At 40.0% G+C, this 24524-nt stretch overlaps 1 protein-coding gene across 4 annotated transcripts in view; it reads right to left on the bottom strand.

Moving 5' to 3' along the window:
* Dtnbp1 (dystrobrevin binding protein 1) overlaps positions 1-24524 on the bottom strand; it is a 102911-nt gene that overhangs the window by 53628 nt on the left and 24759 nt on the right. For all 4 annotated transcript variants that reach the window (XM_041632971.1, XM_041632969.1, XM_041632970.1 and 1 more), the window contains 2 exons: positions 23231-23363; positions 10228-10360 (listed from right to left, as the gene is read on the bottom strand). In XM_041632971.1, coding sequence (XP_041488905.1) covers positions 10228-10360; positions 23231-23363 — 266 coding nt within the window. The remainder of the gene's footprint in view (positions 1-10227; positions 10361-23230; positions 23364-24524) is intronic.

Raw genomic sequence — 24524 nt, 5'->3', positions numbered from 1 at the left:
TGCAAGCTTCAGGACTCAGCTCTATGTACCTTCTTAGGTCTTCCCTGACACGTAAAGATGTCAACCCCTTTCTTACTGCCATATCATCATCCTATTTACCCAAAGCTTAGTCTACTGCTTGAGGCTATCATTTTATAAAAATTTTGCCTGTGTGCCCCATATTTCATGACTAACATGCAAGCCAACTTCAAAATATCAAGCCATTCAGTGACTGTTAGCTAAAGAAAAGAATGTATGTGGTTTGAAGTCCTTTATTTTGGCTTATAGGGTAAATATTCACTCATTTCTTTATGAGAAATCTATGTACAACTGGTTGCAAAAACATTTCCAAGAGATTCTTGAGATAGACTTGTAGAGCTAAATAATTATATTCCCAATCACCCCACACATGAGGGTATGATTTCCTGTCTGCCCCAAACCATATTCTATCCACAATAAGTACTATTTGTCAAGGCAGTCCCTGTTTCTGTCCATAAAAACTTTGAGCAGGACTAGAAGGATAGTTCAGTCCATAACATGTTTACCATACAAACATAAGGACCTGAGTTTGAGCCTCAGAACATATACAAAAACGTAAGGCATGGTGGCATGTACCTTAACGCCATAACTAAAGAACTAGAGACAGTAGAATCACTGAGACATGCTGGCCAACCAGCCTAGCCTAATCAGTAAGCTTCAGGCCAATGAGAAACCTTGTACTAAAACAAACAAATAAATAAAAGCTAAAGTGGGTGACAACTGAGAATCAACACCCAATGCTGAATTCTGGTCTCCCTTCATATGCACAAAATATGTGTACACCTACATGAATATGCACAAACACAGACACAAAAGGATATCAGTAGCAGTAATACCATTATATATGCAGTGTTGTTCAAACAGTTGGTATTTCCCCATATAACCACACAGCTCCCTAATAGCCTATTTTAAAGACTTATTTATAAATGTGTATTGGGTGTTTTGCTTACACATATATTTATGTATCATGTTTTTGCCTAGTGGCCACAGAGATCAGAAGACAGTGTCAGATTCCTTGGAACTGGAGTTACAAAGAGTTGTGAACCACAATATGGGTGCTGAGAGTTGAACCCAATTCCTCTGTTAAGAAACCAGTTTTCTTAGCCACTGAACCATATCTCCGGCCCCAAGAAGAATATTCTTAAGTACCCCATAAACACATTGGTTAAAAATCATCCAAAGTGTTTACCGAAGGTAGGGGAGAGCTCTCAGGTTCACAAATAGTTTCCTATAGTTACACTTCCTTCTACCATCATGAGAATCATAGTCATTCTAAGTCACAGTTAATACTGGGCATGGTTCACACTCCTGCTTTGGCAAGAGAAGAAAACCATTCTCTGTGCTGAGAAGGCACAAACACAACAAAATAACACATACCCTTTCTCAGCTACCAACATCTGGATCTGATTCAGTTTGTTCTAACTCAAAAGTCAATACAAAAGGACAAGTTTGTAGAGATGTAGGAGTTAAAACCCTGGCTTTGATGATGGCCCTAAGTAGTTAAATGATTTTATGTAACTCAATCTGCCATTCAATTCCAGTGGTTGCTATTGTGCCCACCTCAAGTTATACTGGGCATGGATTGCTAAATGAGAAAACACACAGTAGCCACTGAAGAGATGCACGGGAACAAAAAAGTGAATATAGAGTAAAGGGGCCAGCCAAAGAAACCAACCAATCCCTGAGCACGAAATCTAGCACCCTGACCCTGAACCCAGAGCCAGTGAAAGAAACACTTTAACTCTGAACCCAGAACCAAAGAAAAACACCCAGACTCTGAAACCAGAGCCAAAGAAACATACTTTGGGCCTGGAATAAGAATCAGTGAAATAAATACATACTGGCCCTAAATCTAGAGTCAAAAAACAAAACAAAACAAAAGGCCAGTGAGAGAAACACAGTTTGGCCCTGAAACCAGAGCCAACTCTTCCCCTAACCAACTAAACCAATCAATCCCTGAACAGGAAAACTAACCAATCCCTGAGAAGAAAATCTTCCCCTGGGAAACCCTGTATAAGCCCCCCTGCCTGTTCAGTTGCTGGCTGCCACTCTCCTGGACTCCTCCTTCCCAAATAAATCTCTCTCTCTCTTTTTTTTTTTTTAAAGAGTTTTGGGTGGAACTCTTCACAGGTATGAAAAAGAATCTTGGCTGAGACGTTCCCTTAGTGGGGCTGAGCATAAAAACCAGAAGAAACAGTTATATCTGCTAGGAAACTCCCTTGGGAGTTGAGCAGAGAAACCGCTTTTCGCTGGAGTCCACGGAAATCGCTCTATTTCTGCAGGGGCTTCTCCTTTAGCAGGATGAAGCAGATGAGGTAACATCTTGTGTTGGAGCAGAGCAGAAGAAATAGATAGCTCTGTTAGGACGTTCCCTTAATGGGAAAGGAGCAGAGCTCAGCTGTAATGGCTCTCTCTAGGAAAAGAAACAGAACTGCTACATCCTACAGGGAGACCATCCCCCACTGTACCCAACTTCAGGTATAGCCTGACTTCCTGATAAGTCAGATACTTTACCCAGCCTCCTGAGCTGTCCTATTGCAGTTCCAGCCTCCTATTGCAACTCAGGGTACAGCCTGACTCCCTGACAAGTCAAGATACCTTTCCCTCCAGAGCTGTAACACTCACAGCAAGTATTTTCTTTTCTCCCACTTCCCAACTCAGTTCTGGACTAGATTTTCAGGAAATGTATAAGCCATAGACCAGGCTAACATGGAATACATCAAAAACTTACAAAACATGAGATTTGTTTTGTTCTGATTTTTGGTAACTCAAATGTGTGCATCTCAAGCATGAATTCTGTAGACAACATCATTATGTCACAGTGTTAGGTGGCAGGACATCCCTGCAGGTATATAAATACTTTTTGTTTATAGCACACTATACCCATATATATGTCATGCATCCAACATCTTGTACATAATCAAATCAAGAAAAGGAAAATCCCTTGTTTGTTTGCATACTATTTTGTTAAAGGGGTGAGTTTATTTTTTAAGAACTAAGAACTCTTCATTTGAGAATCAGAAAGTTAAGCTTTCGTGTCATGGTGTGTACATGTGCACTGGTCTACTGGTAATATACATGCCTGTGAAGACCAGATGATAACAGTTGGTTTGGTTTTTTTTTTTTTTGGTTTTTTGTTTGTTTGTTTGTTTTGTTTTTAACTCTTTGCTCTTTTGGGAGGCCCATCTCACAGCTCCCAAATAAATCACACCGAGACTTATGCTTACTTTTGAGTGGCCTTAGCTTGGTTTGTTTTTAACTAGCTTTTCTTTACTTAAATTATCTGGTCTACCTTTTGCCTCTGGGTATTTATCTTTCTCTAGGATCTATATACTTTTCTTTCTTAATTCATTGCTGGTTGAATTGCTGGGTGGCTGGCCTCTGATGTCCTCCTTTCCTTTTCCTTTTCTTGTTCTCAATGCCTTTTCCCAGATTTCTCCTCCAGTTTATTTTCTCTGCCTGCCAGACCCACCTATCCTTTCTCCTACCTCATTAGTGGCCGGCCAGCTCTTTATTAGACCAAGCAGGTGTTCAGGAAGGCAAGGCAACAGAGCTTCACAGAATTAAACAAATGCAACATAAAAGAATGTAACACCTCTTTGCATTTTAAATATTCCACAGCATAAACAAATGTAACACATCTTAAAATAATATTCCACAACAGATGACTTCAAATATTGCTCTTAAGGCACCATTCACTTTCTGCCTGCCTCTCTCTGGAAGCAGGGTCTCTCACTGGCCTGGAGCTCATCAAGCAGACTTGGCTGGTAGACCAATGAACTTCAAGGGTCCTCCATTCTGTTTCTTCAATGCTTCAAGCATGTGCTAACCAAGCCTGGCTTTTTATGTGGGTTGTGGGAATAGAAATCTGGTCAGTATGCTTGGAAGACAAGCACATTACTGCCCACTGAGCCCTCTTCTCCAGTTCCAAGCTCATTTCTTGTTTTCAATACTCTAAATTTTGCAGTGTTATACAGAATACTAAGGTGCCTATTTTAATATGTATTATATGCAAATTGGTTCTATAAGGGAGAAAGTTGTGAAACACCAACTCAAACAAATGCTTTTCCTCCAGGAATTCTCAGAGCCTTTAATACACTGACATGTAAGGCAAGTGTTTCTGTAATGTATTTGATCATGGAATATTTGATCAGTAACTACTCATATAAAATATTTCCGGGGATGTTGCAGCTGATTTGTGGCTTACAGTACATGCACATTTCTCACATTTCAAGCAGCACTTGTGAGGGCTTATCTAGAACACAAATTGCTCCCCATCTACAACTCACTCTACCTTTCTGTCCAGCTTTTCACAAGCAACTATATTCAATTCTGTTATTTCTAGCACTGGCTTATTTATAAATAATATGCCCCAAATAAAGTTCTTTTTTCCTATTTTAAACATTATTGATTTCCTGTTGTACGACATGAGAATTCATTTTGAGATTCCCTCCTTCACTTTCACACAAACATGTTCTCTTGTGCCCAGCTCCCCAAAAAGCTGCATCATGATTCTGCATTTAAGGATCACAATATTTTGTGAATGTTGTTTATAACTGAGCCATGGTGTCTTATGTGCTGTCTTTAATATTTGTCTTGTTCTTACTTTCTTGGGAAAAACAAAAACAAACAAACAAACAAACAACCTATGTGAACTAATTTACCATCAGCTCCTCAGCCATAGCTTATAAAACTCTGCTCAACAGTCAGGCTTATTTACCTGCTCATTCCATTAGCTCTTGGAAACACTGCTCTTGGCATCTGGTAGACTGGCTCGGCAATGTCCTCCAGGGTTCTGGTCACCATCATCCTGGACACCTTCCCCTATGTCTCCCTCCTTATTGGCTGGATGGAGGTTTCTTCTGCTTGGTTGGTTCCCTGGTGTACGGACTATACTCTCCAACGATTTCTTAACAAAGTATACATGTGAGCTAAACTGGAGTTCTTCTATGCTTGGAAATGATTTTATTTCCTCATCTCTCATAGTTTGCTAATAAGTAAATACCCATATTCTAAGAAGAAATTATTTTTTTTCTTATCTTTTTTTTTTCCAGCATAAGCTTTAGAAGGAAGTGAAGAGTACATTTTCCCACATTCTATTCAGTCCAGTAGAGTCCAGATTCTGGTGCTCTTGCTCATAGTCTTCAGTGGAGACCTCAGGCTTTGTCACTGAGCACATTCACCAGGGCTCTGGTTACTTCATCGGCACTCACGATGTTAAGAGGCACATTCTTCTCCTGGGCAAGTGCATTGTGGACCAAGAGCTTGGGCAGCACCTCTGAACATTCACTGATTAGAATGGGTAGGCACCTTCCTCAACTCTACAATTGCTTAATGAATTCCTCATAGCCGGGCTGTCTAGCAAGCACTGGCATAAGTGGATGTGAATTCTAATAGTCCCAGCTTTGTACCAACCATCTTTGCAGCCAACATGTTCGTTAGCCCAGAAATAATTATTCAGCTTCAGTGCTATTAAGTAACCAAAGTCTTTTTAGATTCATGTTCCTTAATATACAACTTCTCTGAAGTGGTTTACCATCTTTACTCCTGAGGTACTGAAGCTTACAAAAATACCCATCAACAGTGGACCTTTCCCCACTCACTATGCTGGGTACTTGTTGGGCCCAACAAACTCAAGTAAGGATCAAACTTCTCCACATACATCCTTTCCACTAGAATTCCTGCTGTGAGCTCACTTCTCCTCTCAAGGCACTGGTGCTTCAGTCCCCGAGCCTTTCCAGAGTTCTGAGATCCACAGCAGCAGCACACTTCATGTCTGAGTTCTCCGTCTAGGTGCTTAGTCTCACCCACATGAGACTGTTCTGTGATCAATCATCACTATATTCTTGCACTTCTAGAACACCGATGTTATCTATGCCTACTGCTGTTTCCTCTTTTACCTTCTTGCTCTTTTGAGTTGTAACATTTAACTTCCTTAAAACTTTACTGTGTTTTCCATAAACATAGTCTAGATTTGTTCAATTCTGTCTTTGTACCAAGATTATTTACTCTGTAATATATTACTAATCAGTTGTTGCGGGAGGTCCTCCCTTCTCCAGCCTATAGCCACTGAGATACCAGCCCATTGGGGCGTGGTCTCTCTCCCTTTAAAAAAGCGGCCACTTCCCTCTCCTCTCTCTCTTTTCACTTTCTGCTCCGCCGGCAACTAGACTCCCTTCCTGGTTGCGCAGAGGGCTGAACGGTGATCTGTAAGTTTTTTCCCCTTTAAATAAATACCACCCTATTAATCATTCCAAACTGGTGTGGCATTGTTTATGACTTACGCCTTCAATCAGTCATATAAATAAGCAGGTTGATTTGCTCCTAAAAGGTTTCTTTTCAAAGAAATGTTCACCTGAAGTTTCAGGAAGGCTGCATTTATAAGCAGATAAAACAGCATCTCACAGAGTCCTACTGCTCACAGTTAAAGATACAAGGTAACTAGAATTCAGAATTTGCAGGGATTTTGTAAGTTAAGCTTCCTCTTAGTTGGCTCTTTGGAAACAAAAACAAAACTATTTTCTTCAATAACCCTGACAGAAATTCTCATTACTTCCAATTTACAGTTAAGAAAACTGATGATTGACAAAAGGTCAAACAGGTAGAAAAAAAGAAGAAAATCAAGATTAGGTATCTAAAGACATTACCAATAACTCTAATTGTATTTTATTTATCCTTTTGAGATAAGAGATTCCTGTACCCCAATTGACTTTGAACTGAGTAAATTGGGAACATGGGGAGGAGGGAGGCAGGGAGGGGAACAGAGAAAAATGCAGAGCTCAATAACTATCAATAAAAAATGTATATAAAAAGCAAAAACAAACAAAAAAGAATTACTCAGGACACTGGACTTTCCCACACTTTCATTTCAAGGTATAAATCATAAGGCATTAAGTAAAAGTTATCTAGGTCACTGGTAAAGAACATGATGAGCCTAACCTCACAGCAGGCTTCCTTTTCTAGCTAATCATTTAACTTTTTCAAGATGGAAAGGGTCACATCATTTTTTTCAACAGTCAAATTTCAAGCTGTACTGATGGAAAAAAGTCACAACACTCATATAATTCTTATATCCAAGCAGCTAAAAACGTAGTGGTGACAATGAAAACATGGAATACTTATTTATTTATAGTTGCACACCTTATACTATGTCTTCCTTAGGGTTTCTATTGGTGAGATAAAACACAATGACCACTGGGCAGCACAGTAGAGCTGACCCTGTTGGTGGGGCAGTAGATGAGCCATTCCTGAAAGCCTGACAGTGAAAAAGTTGGCCCCACCCCTTTATGTGCCCTCAGGTGGAGAGAAAGGCGGAAAGATGCCCTTCCTCCTGTCCCTAGCCATCTGTGGCAGGTGAAGAGTGCACTCTGCCCCTCACCAGTTGCAGCACTTGGGAAAGCAAGCCCTGTATTCTGCCTGGGCAGCATACGAGAGCTGATCCTGTTAGAGGGTAGGGCAGAAGGTGAATCATTCTGCATGAAAGATCTGGCCCCACCCTCATGCTGTGGCATGAGCAAGGGAGAGAAGCAACCCCATATGCTACCAGTGGCAGTAGGAGAACTGGCCCTCAGGTCACAACAGTGAGAGTGCCTGCTCTGCCTCTTACCAGATGCAGCACTCAGGAGAGTGGCCCCTGCACCTCGCCTGGGCAACACAGTAGAGCTGGCCAGAGGGCATGAGGGCAGGAGAACCAACCCTGCCCCTTGCTGCTTACTGTATAAGGTGAGCTAATGGGGTGGTGTTGGAGAGCTCACTCTGGTGGTGAGGATGAGGGTAAGCTGGCAGGCTGACCAACCCAGTAACCACCCACACCCAGAACCAGGGCTATGAGTTGGCTTATCCCAATATCCATCCCACCCATGATCTGCTAGAGCATATTAAGGGGCCAGTCCTGCAGACCCAAAGCTGCAAAATCTTCAAGACACAGGGCAACAACAGGATGAGTCCCAGTGAGAGCCCCCTGTCGATAGTGTAGCAGAAACCAGGGGCCTCAAGCCAGACTAACGACTCATTGCTATGAACACTTAAAGAAGTTAAAAACAAGTAAAGACATATGGATTAAAGGGTTTAATGTGTGATTCAATGGGTCACCCAACAGCTTCCATAAGATTTTTCTTTTTTTCTTTTATATTGGGGGGGTTGCAAGGGCAGAGAGCAGATATGAAGAGATGGGGAGATGAATGAGATAGATATGTATGTGAAATCCACAAAGAATCAATAAAAATTAAAAAAATAAAACAAACAACCCACAATGACCAAAAGAAAATCAGGGAGAACAGAGTTTATCTCAGCTTGTAGCCCATCATGAAGGGGAGTCAGGGCAGGAACTGAAGCAGATGTCATGGAGGAACACTGCTTACTGGCTTGTTTCCCTATGCCCTGATCAACCTACTTTCTTACATACCAAGAACCACCTGCCCAGGGGTGGCACAACTAGCACCCATTAATCACGAAGATGCCTCACAGACATGCTAGCAGGCCAATGAGGGGGACATATTCTCCCAATTGAGTTCTCTCTTCTGAGATATCCCTAGCTTGTATCAAGCTGATAAAAAAAATTAAGCTGTACAGGTTAGCCAGTGCAGGATACTAGTCCAGTACTTTGCTAATACAATGCTAAAATAATCCTGTAAGATAATATTATTAGCCCATTTTACAGTGAAAAGATCATTCTCTGGAGTCACACAATCAGTATCCAAACTAAATTTTTAAGTTCCAAAGCTTTCTACCATATTTTTTGAAACTCTAGTTGTATGGTATGAGCTTTCTTACACAACTAACTTCTTCCAAGGAGAGTATTTACCTACTATGAGTTGCTAAATAGGATACTAACCTATCTACTTCTCACTCTTGTATACCTTCCTGTCACATAACAGCCTGGAAATCCCCTAAGTCATATGCTACCTATTCGTGCCGAATATGTTCTTATGAGTAAGATGGCATTCTCAATGCTGTCATACACACCCTGATGATCTAGGAAGGCCAAATTTATAAAAACCCACCTCCACAAGGAATCTCATGCATACAGTATGACACACGGCTCCCTGGAGCTCTTTTTCATGTAGAGCCTGCACACCCTGTTCTGCTGTCCCTCAAACATGCACACCAGTACCTGGGAAGCTGATTGTAAGCAATATCACTGTGGTGAACGTGGGACAGTGCAGAGAGTCCAGGAATCTGAATACTCAACTCCTAAGGCTGACCAACACTGGAGACACATCCATACACACGTGGATGGATGGGGGAACGTCGAGCACCCTTAACAATCAAGGAAACTTTAATGGCAGTATAATGACCACAACTTCCCCATGCTAAGTTGTTTTTCTTCACTTCCAGAGTTGTGAAGTTTGATACATTATCATCCCCACTAGAAACCAGTATTGTTGAGGCTAAGAGATTACTGTATAGTCCTGCATCTAGTATGTGACAAAAGTTGAGAGTCAAGCCTATCCAGCCCTTCTCCCAGGCCTGGACTCAAGTTCCTTCCACTCTGTACTATTACAGGGATAAGAGAAAAAAGAAAGCCGCTCAGTTTCCTGCCACTGGTGCACAGCAGGCCAGAACCAAATCTGTGAGCACCTTTGCCCTCTGCCCTCTTCTCCCTTCAGAGTAGAGCATTCACACTTTATCCTGCCCCTAGCTTCTGGCAACTCATCACTAAGTGGCAACATATCACGATTTAAAAATTAAACAGGCCGGGCGATGGTGGCGCACGCCTTTAATCCCAGCACTCGGGAGGCAGAGGCAGGCGGATCTCTGTGAGTTCGAGACCAGCCTGGTCTACAGAGCGAGTTCCAGGACAGGCTCCAAAGCCACAGAGAAACCCTGTCTCAAAAAAAAAAAAAAAAAAAAATTAAACAGGCAAATATTGGATGGCTTATTAATGAACTTTACAGATTGAAACCTTTATCTTTACCAATCAGAAAATATGAAGAATATCATGGGGGAATGAAGCTGGTTCACTGAGTAAAAGCATTTGTCTGCTAACTTGAACTTGATTCCCTAGGGTCCGGGTTATAGAAGGAGAGAGAACCAACTCTCACAAACTGTCCTGGGACTTCTACATATGTAACATGGCACTCCCAAACACACACACACACACACACACACACACACACACTAAATTCTATAATTTTTTAAAAGACTAACATGTAAATCAATATAGAACACTTTGAGATTAGATTGTTGTGGCCCAAGTTTCTAACTTACCTCTTACTTTTCTTGTAATTTTCCAGGTGTTGGGACTGTGCATGTTTGTGTCTTTCTAACTCACACTGCCCACACAAATCCTCCAGATGCAGCAGGTGGTTTTCTACCTCTTCAAAACTCGTCTCTAAATGAGCTGAAAGTATGACACAAAAAGAAACAACTGTCAAGTATAAATCACTGGCCAAAAAGACAAAATTTTAAATTGTTGTTGGAGAGATGGCTCAGTAGTTTTAAAAATACATGCAGCTCTTCCAGAGGACCCAACACACACAAGAGGTGGCTTGCAACTGCATGTAACTCCAACTCCAAGGGAAACAACTTCCTCTTCTGTCCTCCACAGGCATACTTAGACTAATATGTACACATACCATACACAGACATGGTTAAAAATAAAATAGAATGAACAGCATCTCTCTCTTTAAAAGAAAAAGCTTAAGCTATTGAAATTGCTTTGTACTTTTCTTGGTATTTCTTATTTAACTTTATTTAGTCAAAATTAAATTCACTAACAACATTACAGTATACTTTAATTAACAAGCATATTTCAAACATTTCTCAAGACATACAAGTTTAAAATGCCTTGAACATTTATTATTAAAATGATGAATATAAAGTATCCCAATTAATCTGATGTTACCTCCAGTGACCTATGTATACCACAAATGAACCAGGTTTTTTGTTTGTTTGAGACAGGGTCTCATTGTGTCACTCTGACTGTCCTGGCATTCACAATGTAGATCAAGCTGGCCTCAAACTACAGAGATCTGCCCGCCTATGCCTCCTGAGCACTGGTACTAAAGGCGTGTGGCACTACACCCAGAAAATGAACCAGTTTTTAAAAAATTACAAGCTAGCCAATATAAATAGTATACATCATACCACTGTAATTTAGTATTTATAACTCCAAGTCATTTTAAGATCTGTTTGGCCTCTGGCACATCACAGCCATAAACCTCTGCATGGAAAACTACTACAAATACTTAGTAAGCCGCTGTTACTGAGTCAGTCAATAGTTGGGGGCACTCAGTTCTTGCTAGTTGACTAGTCTTTCACTAGTCTATCTGCAGATCACAAAACTCTATACTTTATTGGAACATAGAGAGCATTTAGTCAAATCTTTCATTCAAAATATTAAGACCACAGGCTAAAGAGATGGTTCAGAGATTAAGAGCACTGGTTGCTATTCCAGAAAACCCAGGTTCAATTCCCAGCACCTGCATGGCAGCTCACAACTGTATGGAGTTCCAGTAATAGGGGATCTAAAACCTTCTGGCATCTTTCAATGCTGGATACACATGGCACAGACACACAATACAGGCAAAACACCCATGTATATGTGTGCATATGTATACAGTATATACATATATATGTATGTATATATATGATTATGGATACGCACATACAATAAAAACAAAAATATTAATATTCCTTTGAAAACTATCCAAGATCAGAGTCTTGAGAAACTATCCCAAGTCCACCAAAAGGTGGCAGAGAAACAGCTGTAATTCCAGTTGAGTCAGTGTTACATACAATTGGTTGGCTGAAAGAAAGCCAATGAACTCACTTCACAGCCATAGGCAGGAGAACTGCATGTTTTCTCTGACAACAGAAAGGTTTTAGAGGTCAAATATTTTTAGAACTCAAACAGCCTCATAGCTATATACTGAACATTACTTGCATATACAAGACACAAGGACATAGTATGAAAGACAGTCCTGATGCTCAAAGAGATGGCAGAAGGAAGCAGTAGCCTGAGAGGGTGAGGCATGAGGGGGACCAAGGGAGCAGCATCTAATTCCGGGGTGGGGGAAGTTCCATGAGGGACACTCTAGTAAAGACATGAGTAACCCCATATTTTTTAAGAAATATTAAGTCTAAGAACACAGCTTGGAGTATAATTCACAGGAATATGAGTTTGTGAGAGAAAAAAATGGAAATGTTAATGCCACTTTAACTGATTGACCTAATAAGATCAATTAATCTTGTTTACGTTCTGATAATTACAGGTCAAGAAAATTACTCATTCTAAATGACTTTTAGTTGCTTTTTCTCAATGCTGCTGTGTCACGCTATTCCTGGGGAGACATGAACAAATGTCTACTTACCTCAGATAGGAAACCAATGACAGGCTAAAAGTAAGGGTACCATCAAAGTCCAACTTGGTGCACCAATGAGTTTTACTGGGGTTACTCATAGTACAGGTTGAGGGATTATTATCAGGAGCATAAATGTCTCAAAGACAGCTGCATAATAAAAGCCCCATGGGTCGGAGTTCATAAAAGTTGAAACCCTGGGCACACTGCAGTTTAAAGGCAGCAGCAGGTTAGAGAGCATATTTTTCAGATAGCTTGTCTGGTTGTTCTAGGCAGCTCAGCTGGGTTCTGTCTCTCTCTCTCTCCTTCCTTCCTTCCTTTCTTTCTTTCTTTCTTTCTTTCAGGTTTTTGAGACAGGGTAGCTTTGAAGCCTGTCCTGGAACTTGCTCTTGTAGACCAGACTGGCCTTGAACTCACAGATCCACCTACCTCTGCCTCCCAAGTGCACTACCCACTTCCCAGGCACATTTTCTAATATCCTAAATTTGTCTCTTCTAAACATCTAAGTTTATATAAATATATGTATATAAAAAAATCCTTTTCTATTTGGCAGGGCCAAAGACCTATGGGCATTAGTAGAAAACAAACTTTATTACAATGAGTAAATGTAATGACAAACAGCTTTGCAGTTCTGCTCAGAGACTTTAAAGTTCTGCCTGCCTTTTTTTCTTCTCTTTTCTTTTTTCTTCTTTCTCTTTTTCTTTTCTTTTTTTTTTTAAGACAGGGTTTTTCTGTGTAGCTCTGGCTGTACTGGAACATTCTCTATAGACAAGGCTAGCCTCAAACTCAGAGATCTGCCTGCCTCTGCCTCCTAAGTGCTGGGATTAAAGGGGTGAGCCACCAAGAGGAGTCCTGCCTTTATTCAAGCTGATGTATTACTGGAGATCACAGGCAACTTTGAGAAAGGTTAATAATATCACTGTTAATAATAGTGTGGCTCTATCAAAGGCAATAGAAAGCCCCCAAAAACAAGCCTGAAAAATCTAAACTCTAAACACTGAATAATTACAGCTATGATTTTTTAAAGTTATAAATGATGTACAAAGGGAAAGGCAAAATACTGTATTAATCATAATTTCCACTACTACTGCAAAAGAATATTCTTGGTGTCACACACACAAAAAAAATATCAACAAGTGAAAGTTATCTTGCAGGGCAACTACCTTTTGTAAACAGTGTGTGCCATGACCTAAACTAGACTAGCAAGCACACATCAGGATAGGAAGTTTCTTAGTTTTTAATCAAACGCTGGTGTTGGCTCTTTCTCATCCCATTAGTAGAAGCTCCACCTCAATCTAATGCAATGAGATAATTCCTAATTGGCTTGAAAGGGAGGTGATGAGAGTCAAGACTTAGGAAATTCCAGGAGGGGGGAAACAAGCACATACACAGTTTTGCAAGATGAGGAAGTTCACAGGATACTATGCTGTTGAACAATCTTAGAACATTGTAGATATGTATTACTTTCATTGTTAATAAAAAAAAAAACTGAGCCGGGCGGTGGTGGCACACGCCTTTAATCCCAGCACTCGGGAGGCAGAGGCAGGTGGATCTCTGTGAGTTCGAGACAAGAGCTAGTTCCAGGACAGGCTCCAAAACCATAGAGAAACCCTGTCTCAAAAAAAAAAAAAAAAAAAAAAAAACCACACACACACACACAAAACCGAGTGAGACAGCCTGACACAGAGAATGCTGGGAAGGAGGGCAGAGCCTCAGGAGATGCCAGCAGATGCAGAGAGAAGCAAGGTGGGCATGCTGTGCTGAGAAGAGGTACCAAGCCATATGGAAAAGCACAGATAAGAAATATGGGTTAGCATAAGCATAAGAGTTAGCTAGTAACAAACCTGAGCTACTGGCCATGAAATTATAATTAATATTAAGACTCTGAGTGGTTATTTGAGAATGGCTGCTGGCACAGGAAAACTCCGCCTACAACACTGGCCCTTGGTGTATTAGATACTTTGGATAGGAGAACAAAAATGTTTCTCACACTAGTTTTTATTTTATTAAACAGAAAAATGAGACTAGCAGACTCACCCTGGGAAGTGGTACAATAAGCACCTGAGAAGCAATATGTGCCTCATAAAGCATACAAAGAACAACAGAGCCAGAGTAATAAGATTCCACCTTGATTGGTAATAAGAACTAAACTACAATTAACATGAAATCCAGTTAACTCTAAGGATTTCGGCATCGTGCACTGGTTCAGAGAGGACACTGAAATGCAAGATTAAAAATCCAACTCTGCTGTTGTTCGTAAGCTTCAATGTGACAATTCAACTGTAGAGGGAGAAGTAAATGCACACAGCATCGAAACTGCCAAAAGGGCGAAGTGAACACAAATACTTAAACTTAGCATTTGATAGTAACTAAATATTCATATGCAGAAAAAAATGTATAAGGGATTAGCTAAACTTTATCAGATGTCATTTACAGCTTCGCTAGCTGGACGTGGAGATACATACCTATAACCCCAGTACTGGAGAGCCTAATGCAGAAAATGTGTTGAAAGTTTGAGGCCAGTGTAGGTTACATGGTTAATTCAAAGCATGTTTGAGCTACTTTGCCAAGATCCTATCTCAAAAACATCAAAAGTGCTGCCAAGCATATGAGCACATAACTGTAATCCCAGCACTTGAGAAGTGAGGAGGCTCGGAATTCTAGATCAGCCTAGGCTATATGAAACTCTCTTTCTAGAGATGACCTAGGTTTGGCTCCTAGCACCCATATGGTGGCTTACAACCACCAGTAGTACCTCCAACTCTAGGGGATCTGACACCCGCTTCTGGCCTCCATGGGCAATAGGGACACATGTGGTACACAAACATACATGCAGGCAAATATGCCCATACATATAAAATAAAAATAATAACAACCTTCTGAATAGACCAACAAGCAACAAAACAGAAAATGCAGACAGAAGGCGCCTGGGGTAGTCAATGGTCACTGTTACTACCACCAAATCTTTATTTATGTTCTCCCCTTTGAGAAGTTTTAAAGGTCCTAAGTCTTCTCGCAGCGGAATTAAGCTTCTAAACTTAGCTTAGGGTTATAACCCCTGATCATAATCTGTTACAATCTTACCACCACCACCCTCCACATATTCTACTTTACAACAAACAGGCCCGCTGGCCATTCCAAGAACAGCCCGGGGTCCCCTGCCTCCTTTCTGGCTGTGGATGGGATACTTCTGATTGTCCATTTCCCCTTCCTCCCTCCACATCCGCAAATATCACACCTGGCTCCAGACTACAGCTGTACTTTGCCTGTGCTTCCACAGACTTCTCAGCTTCATGAAGATTCTCATCTGATTGACACTAATTGTTTCCTCACACCTCTCTCAGGAATCATTTAGGGTCAGGCTAACGGTACTGTACCCTTGTGTCTTTGTATTGCCTAATACCTATATATTAAGTCTGATGACTTCAATAAAGTTCTGGTAATTCTACTATTCTACAATGCAAAATAATTGGGGAAAACTCTGATTCATGCTCATCTAATATTATACTGATAAACTAATTAAATTAATATTAAATTAAATATAAGAATTTATGCCAAATTTTGTAAAAGAGTAACTTAAACATGAACTTAGAAAATACTAAACAACAAGATGCTGCTTCACTAATCACATCAAACTTGGCCAAGTCATCCCAAATTGAAGCAGAAAAGGTGACAGGGATTTCAATTTTGACTCTATTTTGTTTGGTTTATTAAGGTAGTCACATGCTGCCCAGCCCAGCTCTGTATTTCCTATACAGTCCAGGATGGTCTTGAATGCCTGATCCTTCTGCTCTACCTCTCAAGGGCTAGAATTACAAGCAGGTGCCACCATACCCAACTCTGCATTTCAACTCTTAACAAACTTGAAATTATTAATAAAATATAGGAAAAATAATTTTTACCTTTCTGAACTAAATTATCATAAATATATACACAATATATATTCCACATACTTATTTTAAATTGTTACAAATTTAACTACCCTAACACAAACAGCTCATTTCCTGTTACAAAACCAGTTGTAGAGATAAGTAAAGTTATAACTAACTAACTTAGAATAACAGGTATACATAAAACACTGGCAGGCCTCCATGGACCCAAACCCATCTTGCAAGGAACTCAAGCCTCGCTATTTTGCTCTCTATAACACAATGTCTCTTCAAGTGACTGACGGAGAAGACGGAGAATTTCACTGTGAAAGCCATTTGGGAATGCCTGGCAGCTGTGCAAGAAAGAGCTCCACAGATCTTGGTGAGAAGATCATCCCTGAGGGAGAGCAATTCAGCTTGGAATTTTTCTTTGTGCCAATTGTTTCAAGTAGATATAATCTGTAGTACAGTCGTGATACATGAAGAATGAAGTAGCATACTGAAATTATTTCACATTTAATTCGTTTCTTTCTAACCAAAATAATTAGCCTCACAGAACAAGGACATTTTCTCTGTCTGCATACCCACAAGTGATTGAGGCCAGACACTAAAAGACACAAGACCCTTCAGATGCTTGTGCCATACTTTTCTGTACTGAGGCAATAATGTAATGATGATATGTAAATAAGGAATGTTTAAAAGGTGCATTAACTTGCAAAAGCCATTATGGAACAAATGAGATCTGTGTAGCAGACTAAAAAGGTGTTGAAAGAGTTAGCGTACTTGTGATGGTACTAATCTTGGAAAGTAACTTGGACAGGATGATCTAGCTTATGAAACACACCTATGAAAGTCCCTGCTAGATGTCTTCACATTCTATAAAGCAACACAGTAACATATCAGGCTAGAGCCTATCAAAAGCAACACAGAAACTCAATATATGGCTCCTACTTATCCTAGAATTAGCAGAATTTCTCTTCTAGATGAAGAAATTAAGTACTAGAGAAAAGACAAGGCCTTGACAGTTGAAATTTGATGAAAGAACAGGATTAGACTACCCTCTAGTGGAAATTCAAGAGAACTCACCATACCCAGTACTTTTTTTCACTAGACCCCACTAACTTAAACTCAAATTCACCCTTTGTCTCAGATGCCTACAGCTCAAAGCACTCCTTCTACTTCAGCCTCCAAAGTACTGGTATTATAGGTATGAAAAGCCATGCCTAGCAACGATAATACAGTACTTTCAAACTCATATTTCCTAGTTGTTATTTTTAAATATTATGTTGTTTAAAAAGTGCATTGTGGCTATATAACCTAGTAAGAACTATGCAGCCTTTCAAACATTTTTCAATGCACAGACACTGTCACATTTAGATAAACATTTTTACAGACAAGTCCCATGTAACACAGACTAGCCTCGAATGTGCTATGTAGCAGAGGATGACTGTGAACTTCTGATCCTCCTGTCTCTCCCTCCCAAGTGCTAGGGTACAGTATGCACCACCACTGTGGATGGATGCCATGCTGCAGGTCAAACAGGGCTTCCTGCATGCTAAGTAAGCACTTTACCAACTGAGCTAAGCCCCAGCCCTCATCTTCCAACATTTAAAGTAATGGTTTTGTAGGCCAATCTAAACTACACAGTATCCACTTTTTGACACAGAAAAAAAATGACTCTGTAAACTTGCAATGGTTAGACAAACTGCTAGTAGAATGTCCATACCCTCATGTTCCAGACTTCTTTCAGACCCAGAAATAGACATGCCAGGCATGTGCTATGTGGCTTGATATTTGTCATCTCACTTAACCCTGCAACTATCCTATCAAGCAGCATAGTTATCCCTCAGTATCCCTGAGGGACTGGTTCCCAAAGCCCCATGGCTGCCAAAATCTTTGAATACCAAAGTCCCTTACCTTAAATCAGCTCTATATTGTTTAAAATGCCTAATACAATATAGAAAGTATTATGTGAATACCTTGTACTTTATTGTTTAGGAAATTACAAGATTGAAAACAAACCTGCATATGTATTTATTATGAACAATTTTAAATGAATATTTTCTATATGCACCTGGATGAATCTACAGATGCAAAACCCACAGACATAAAGGGCCAATTGTATTCTGAGCCTCATTTGCAGATAGAGGCTGAAGCAAGGAGCATTTGAGAAACCTAGAGAGAGAATTTCAGAGCTGTGAGTTCATATTCACTATTTTTGACTTTCCAGTATACTTTTATCATTTATTTCCTAAATTGTAGTCTTACCAGTAAATATCAATTAAACAGGCATTTGTAAGCTAGATGGACCACATCCTATAAAAAGAAATCAATATGAATGGATTACCCTTTGTTACTTAACAATTCCTGAAGGACTTAGATTCCAATACCTCAATTTATTAAGCCATAGGATAGCACAGTTAAAAGCACCATCAAAGGTCTTAAATTGCTCACAAAATACAAATTTCTTACTCTTATAAGACAGACCATCCAGGAAACAAAGCAAGACAAAAAAATGTAAGAAGCCTGGAAAATGGAAAGAGTGAGTGGACAGAGTATTATATACAACCAAGCCATGAAAAAAAAAAAAAGAAAACAAAGTCAAGGTTGGTCTGAGAAGACAGCTCACTGGATAAAGAACTTTCTGTGAAGGGTGGGGACCTAGACTCTGATCTCCAGAACCTATTTCAAAAAGCCAGATGCTGTAGTCCACCTCTGTAACAACAGGACTGCTACAGGGGAATGAGCAGTAGACACCAGTGAGTCACCTGAGGATCACAGGCCAGCTGGTCTGACACATATGACAGGGAGTAACAGAGTTCTCCTCAAACAAGGAAGAAAATGAGAAAAGACACTGAAGGCTAGCCTCTGACCTCCATATGCACACCATGTAGGCAGAGGAAGGCAGACGGGGACACATAATCAAAAAAAAAAAAATCAAAGTTAAGGTCAGCTACTACTTTCTTCTAAGTTGCTTTTAATTTTTATTATTGTTTAACTAGTTAAGTCTTGTGAGGTTATACCTAAGCATCTAGGTTATGGTAGGACATATAATATTTTGAAGCTATCAAAAAGGTAATTCAATAGTGTATGAATTATCATTTAAAACACCAAGCACTTCCAGAATCTAAGAATTATGTCCAAGCTCGTTGAATATTAATTTCTAAAGTACATTAATTGACATGAACACTTTTTAAAAGCTATTCCATAAAATCCAGCTTCATAAAGCTTCCATTATGATATCAGCACTGATTCTATGAAATTGAGTTGTTTAGAATGGGAAAGGATCTTCACCAACCCCACATCAGACAGAGGGCTGACCTCCAAAATATACTCAGAACTTAAGAAATCGGTCATCAAAAGAACAAATAATTCAATAAAAAAAAAATAGGGTACAGATCTAAACAGAAAATTCTCAACAGATGAATCTTAAATGGCTGAAAGACACTTATATGGAAATGCTCAACATCCTTAGCCATCAGAGAAACACAAATCAAATCAACTCTGAGATTCCATCTTACACCGGTAAGAATGGCCAAGATCAAAAACACTGATGACAGCTTATGTTGGAGAGGATGTGGTGTAAGGGGGATGCTCTGCCATTGCTGGTGGAAGTGCAAACTGGTACAGTTTGCCATTTTGGAAATCAGTATGGCGATTTCTCAGAAAAATCAGGAAATAATCTACCTCGAGACACCACTTTTGGGTAGATACCCAAAGGATGCTCAATCATAACCACAAGGACATGTGCTCAACTATGTTCACAGTAGCCATATTTGTCATAGCCAAAACCTGGAAACAACCTAAATGCCCTCAACTGAAGAGTGGATAAAGAAGATGTGGTACATTTACACAATAGAGTACTACACAGCAGAAAAAATGACATTTTGAAATTTGCAGACAAATGGATGGAGCTAGAAAACATCATATTGAGTGAGGTAACCCAGACCTAGAAAGACAAATATAGTATGTACTCACTCATAAGTGACTTTTAGATATAAAGCAAAGGAAAACCAGCCTACAATTCACAATCCCAGAGAACCTAGACAACAAAGAAGACCTTAAGAGAGACATACATGGATCTGACCTACATGGGAAGTAGAAAAAGACAAGATCTCCTGAGTATATTGGGAACATGGGGATCATAGGAGAGGGTAGAAGGGAAGAGGGAGGAAGGGAGGAGAGCTCAATATAGAGCTCAATAAAAACAATTTAAAAAAATTCAGAAAACAACAACAAAAAAAGAAATGGAGTTGTTTAGACAAAAGTCTCACAATTTCAAAACATCATTCTTTGAGCATAGTCTAGGTTGACAAGATGCTAGTTCACACAGTCATCCACTATTTGTGTGTTGGGGGAGGCTTCATTTTGTTAAGGCATGGTTTATTCTGTAGCTCAGGCTTGTGTGGAATTCACTACGCAGCCCAGGATGGTGATCCTTCCTCAGCCTCTCAGTCATTCAATATCTCTAGCCCAAACATACAATATATTATTTAAGAAAGAGTTAGGTTGCATGCACTTCTCAAATAAAACTATAAAAATAGTAATTGTAACAGAATGTATTCAATTAGTAAAGTGTTAGTATTAAACACAGAACAACCACAATGAGAATTTATTCTCCTTTGGGGGAAAAAAAGGTACAATTACTATAAAACAATAAAAATCAAGTGACTGGGAGAGGTTCAAGCAGGTAGGCTAAAAGGAAATGGTAAAAATGGCAATGTCTGCCAGTTAGAAGGACTGTTAACATCAATGAGAGAATCAACAGAAACAAGCAATGCAGACAGAGGGCTACAGACCACAGAAGTTGTACGTTTCTCCTTAGAGTCAGAAGCTCTTTTCTATGTCATACTTTCAGGAATGACACCCAGCCCCAGAAGACCTTTGTAAGGACCCAGGACACAAAGACCATGAGCCATCATCCTACTCCTCACCACCCAGAGGGTTGCTGTGTGCTAACGTCATACTAACTGTGAGAACCTGAGCCAGGCACAGCCTCTCCCAGCCTTTGTTTCTCTGCATAGAGAGCAGGGATGGTAAAGGCTACATTCACAGGGCTCTCCGAGAACTAAAATGGGCTCTGTAAAGTCCCTAAGAAGCTCTACATCTTGTAGGTGCTCAACCCTGGCCAATAAACAGCATTCCAATAGGTTCTGTCTACTTAGACACAAAACACTGCTTTATGATTCACTAATGAATCCCTCTGCCAGTCTGCTGAGGACTGCAGCAGAAGACAGACTGTGAAAAACAGGAGCAAAGATAATCCCGTCTCTATGAAACTAGATGAAGTTCATTTTCTGTGCATGCAGTTCCTACTTCCCACTTTCATACAACCTTGAGCTTAAGTGCAAAACAGTGTTGAATAAAAGTTTAAAAAGGGAGCCACAATCTTGGCCTGGGCACCATATACCAGCCTAAAAATAAAGTCACTAGAGCTGACAGATCACTGAAACTGAGGTGGTGACTTGCCCTTGGCATGATGACTCTCCCTCTGCCTTACCCCTAACCCCATACCCAACTTCCCCTTCCACTTTCATGTCACACACACAGGTTTCCCATATGAGACAAAATATGTGACACTTTGTCTTTCTCTCTCCCCAGAAAGAGAAAGGAGGGACATTAAGGAGGGTTGTGAGGCATAAATGTAAAGAGATTACAAAACACGTATATAGAATATCATGACGAAACCTGTTGTTTTGTATGCTGACTAAACTCAGTAAGGCAATTCAAGGTTCCACCTCCCTGTCCCTGCCCTACAGAGTTAATTTTGGAACGACTATTCCACTTGATTTTTTTATTTGTATTTCTTTACAATCTTTTCTATCTATAAAATCATTAAGAAATAAATGATGTTCCATTTTAGAATTAAAATAAATTACAATTTAGAATTTAAAAAGTAAAGCCAATTGTGATATTTACATTGTTCTAATTTTTCCCTTTGGGAGCAGTGAACCACAAAATTACCCTCAAGGGTATGTGTATCAAACACAACAGATTAATTCTCTGCATATAAACCCATCCAAATGAAAAAGTGACAAAAATGACTTTCCACAAAGTTCCAATGCAGCCAAACAGGCACACGAACTCTTCTGATCTTATGTCTACAATCTGCTGGGTAAAATACTGTAAGACATGAAAAATACCATGAGTCTTTGAAAGCCTAAACTTTCAAAGCCGATATTTGGAGTATATTCTCCAGCCAGGACAGAGTTACTATAGAACCCTTTTATTTTTCTACGTTACTTTTAAACAAAAAGACCTAATGTTTTATACAAAGTCTTGAGTAACTCAAAAATAGACATGGCCTAGAAAGATGACTCAGTCAGTATAATGCTTATAGCTGAAACATAAGGACCAGGCCTGAGTTGGATCCCCAATACATACATATAAACATACATAATGCCAAACATGGTAGCTTGCTTCTAATCACAGCACTGAGGAGGCAGAGACAGGCAGATCCCTGGGGCCCACTGACTGACTTCATCAGTAAACCCACATCACAATGATAGACACCACCTCTTTTGTTGTTTTTTCTTTTCTTTTTTTAATTTGGGTTTTTATTTTGTTTTGTTGAGACAACAATTCTCTGTGTAGCCCTGGCTGCTCTGGAACTAACTCTGTAGACCAAATGGCCTCAAACTCTGAAGTCTGCCTTGGTCTCGACAGGGCTGGGGTTAAAAGTGTGCAACATTATCTCAAAAGCAAAGCAAAACACCCCAATAGCTTCCAAGGAACAACAACCCCGGTCATTCCCAGGTCCCCCATGTGCATAAGCAACTGCATATAAAAATGTGGGCACACACACGCAAGGGCACACATACAAAGATCAAGAAAACTAATACTGCTTCCTTAACTGACTGAAGGCAGAAAAGCATTAGTGAAAAATTTTAGAAATGAATTTCTATCTATTTTCTGTATAATCAAACTATGAGAATAAGAATGCACTATTAAAGTGTTAGCTAAGAATTTGGTGAATTCTGAGAAAGCTTTGAAACAGCACCAAGTCGACTGAAACTGCTTTCACTCTCAAGTCACACTTACCCAGGCTTGCCATCAAGGACTCCATGTCCTGGAGGAGAGCTGGCAGCTGCTGCAGCTGCTCCTGCAGCTCTGACAGGCTGGTCCTCTTCTTCTCCCAATGGGCAGAGAGCATGACCACCTCGCTGTCCACCAGCTGCAACACAGACCAGTAGGGGCTCAGAGAAAACACATCTCAATAGAAGTGACAGTTAGCATGCAGAGGCCCAGCCAGTTTGTCTTTAGCAACCCTTCATGGTCTACAGATGTCAGTTATCATCCCACTCCTCACCACCCAGAGGGTTGCTGTGTGCTAACGTCATACTAACTGTGAGAACCTGAGCCAGGCACAGCCTCTCCCAGCCTTTGTTTCTCTGCATAGAGAGCAGGGATGGTAAAGGCTACATTCACAGGGCTCTCCGAGAACTAAAATGGGCTCTGTAAAGTCCCTAAGAAGCTCTACATCTTGTAGGTGCTCAACATTTTCTAGAGCTTTTTTTTTTTTTCATTTTCTTTCTTTTCTTTTTATCTTAGAAAGGAAGCAATTTAAGATTCTGTAAAACAACCTCAAACTGCTGCTGTATCAGGGATCTTAACCAAAAGAAGAAAAGTTTAAAAATAAACTGATTACTTCTAAGTATACTTTGTTTTTAAGGATACTGTTCATTAGAAAATTCATACCTAAAAAAAAAGACAAAAAAACAAACAAACACACACACACACACACACACACACAAACTACTAACAACCACCACAAAAAAAAAAACAGGGAGGACCAGTCAATTGGTGGCACATGCCTTTAATCCCAGCACTTGGGAGGCAGAGGCAGGAGGATCTCTGCGAGTTCGAGGCCAGCCTGTTCTACAGAGCAAGTTCCAAGACACACACAATAACACACACACACCGAAAAAATTAAACCAAATGAACAAACAAAACCCCCCAAAAAAGAAAAAGAAAGAAAACATATAGAAACAAATCAAAAACATGATTTACAGATAATTACTTGTTTTATAAAATCCTTTTATTAGGTAAGGTCTTTAATGCTTTGTGAATACCCTACAATCAACTTATATTCAAACAAAACATTTCCTACATGGAGCAAGGAAAATGATTCTGTACAGAAGGAACTACTGAGGCAACTGACCAACTCTAGAAAAGCAGGAAGCTTGAGGCTGACTAGGAAGGACAGGAAGCTTGAGGCTGACTAGGAAGGACTGAGGTACAGAAGGTCTGAGACCTGGATTAGTCTATGGAAGACCAAAGATAATAACAGACTTTCTGTTTTAAAACACTTAGAAAGCCAGAGATAGGCGGCAAG

This window comes from Microtus oregoni, unplaced genomic scaffold (genome assembly GCF_018167655.1).
Source record: "Microtus oregoni isolate MIOR12 unplaced genomic scaffold, Mior012 000042F_ref0000377, whole genome shotgun sequence".
Lineage (NCBI taxonomy): Eukaryota > Metazoa > Chordata > Mammalia > Rodentia > Cricetidae > Microtus > Microtus oregoni.
This window is presented reverse-complemented; position numbering and strand designations above follow the sequence as displayed.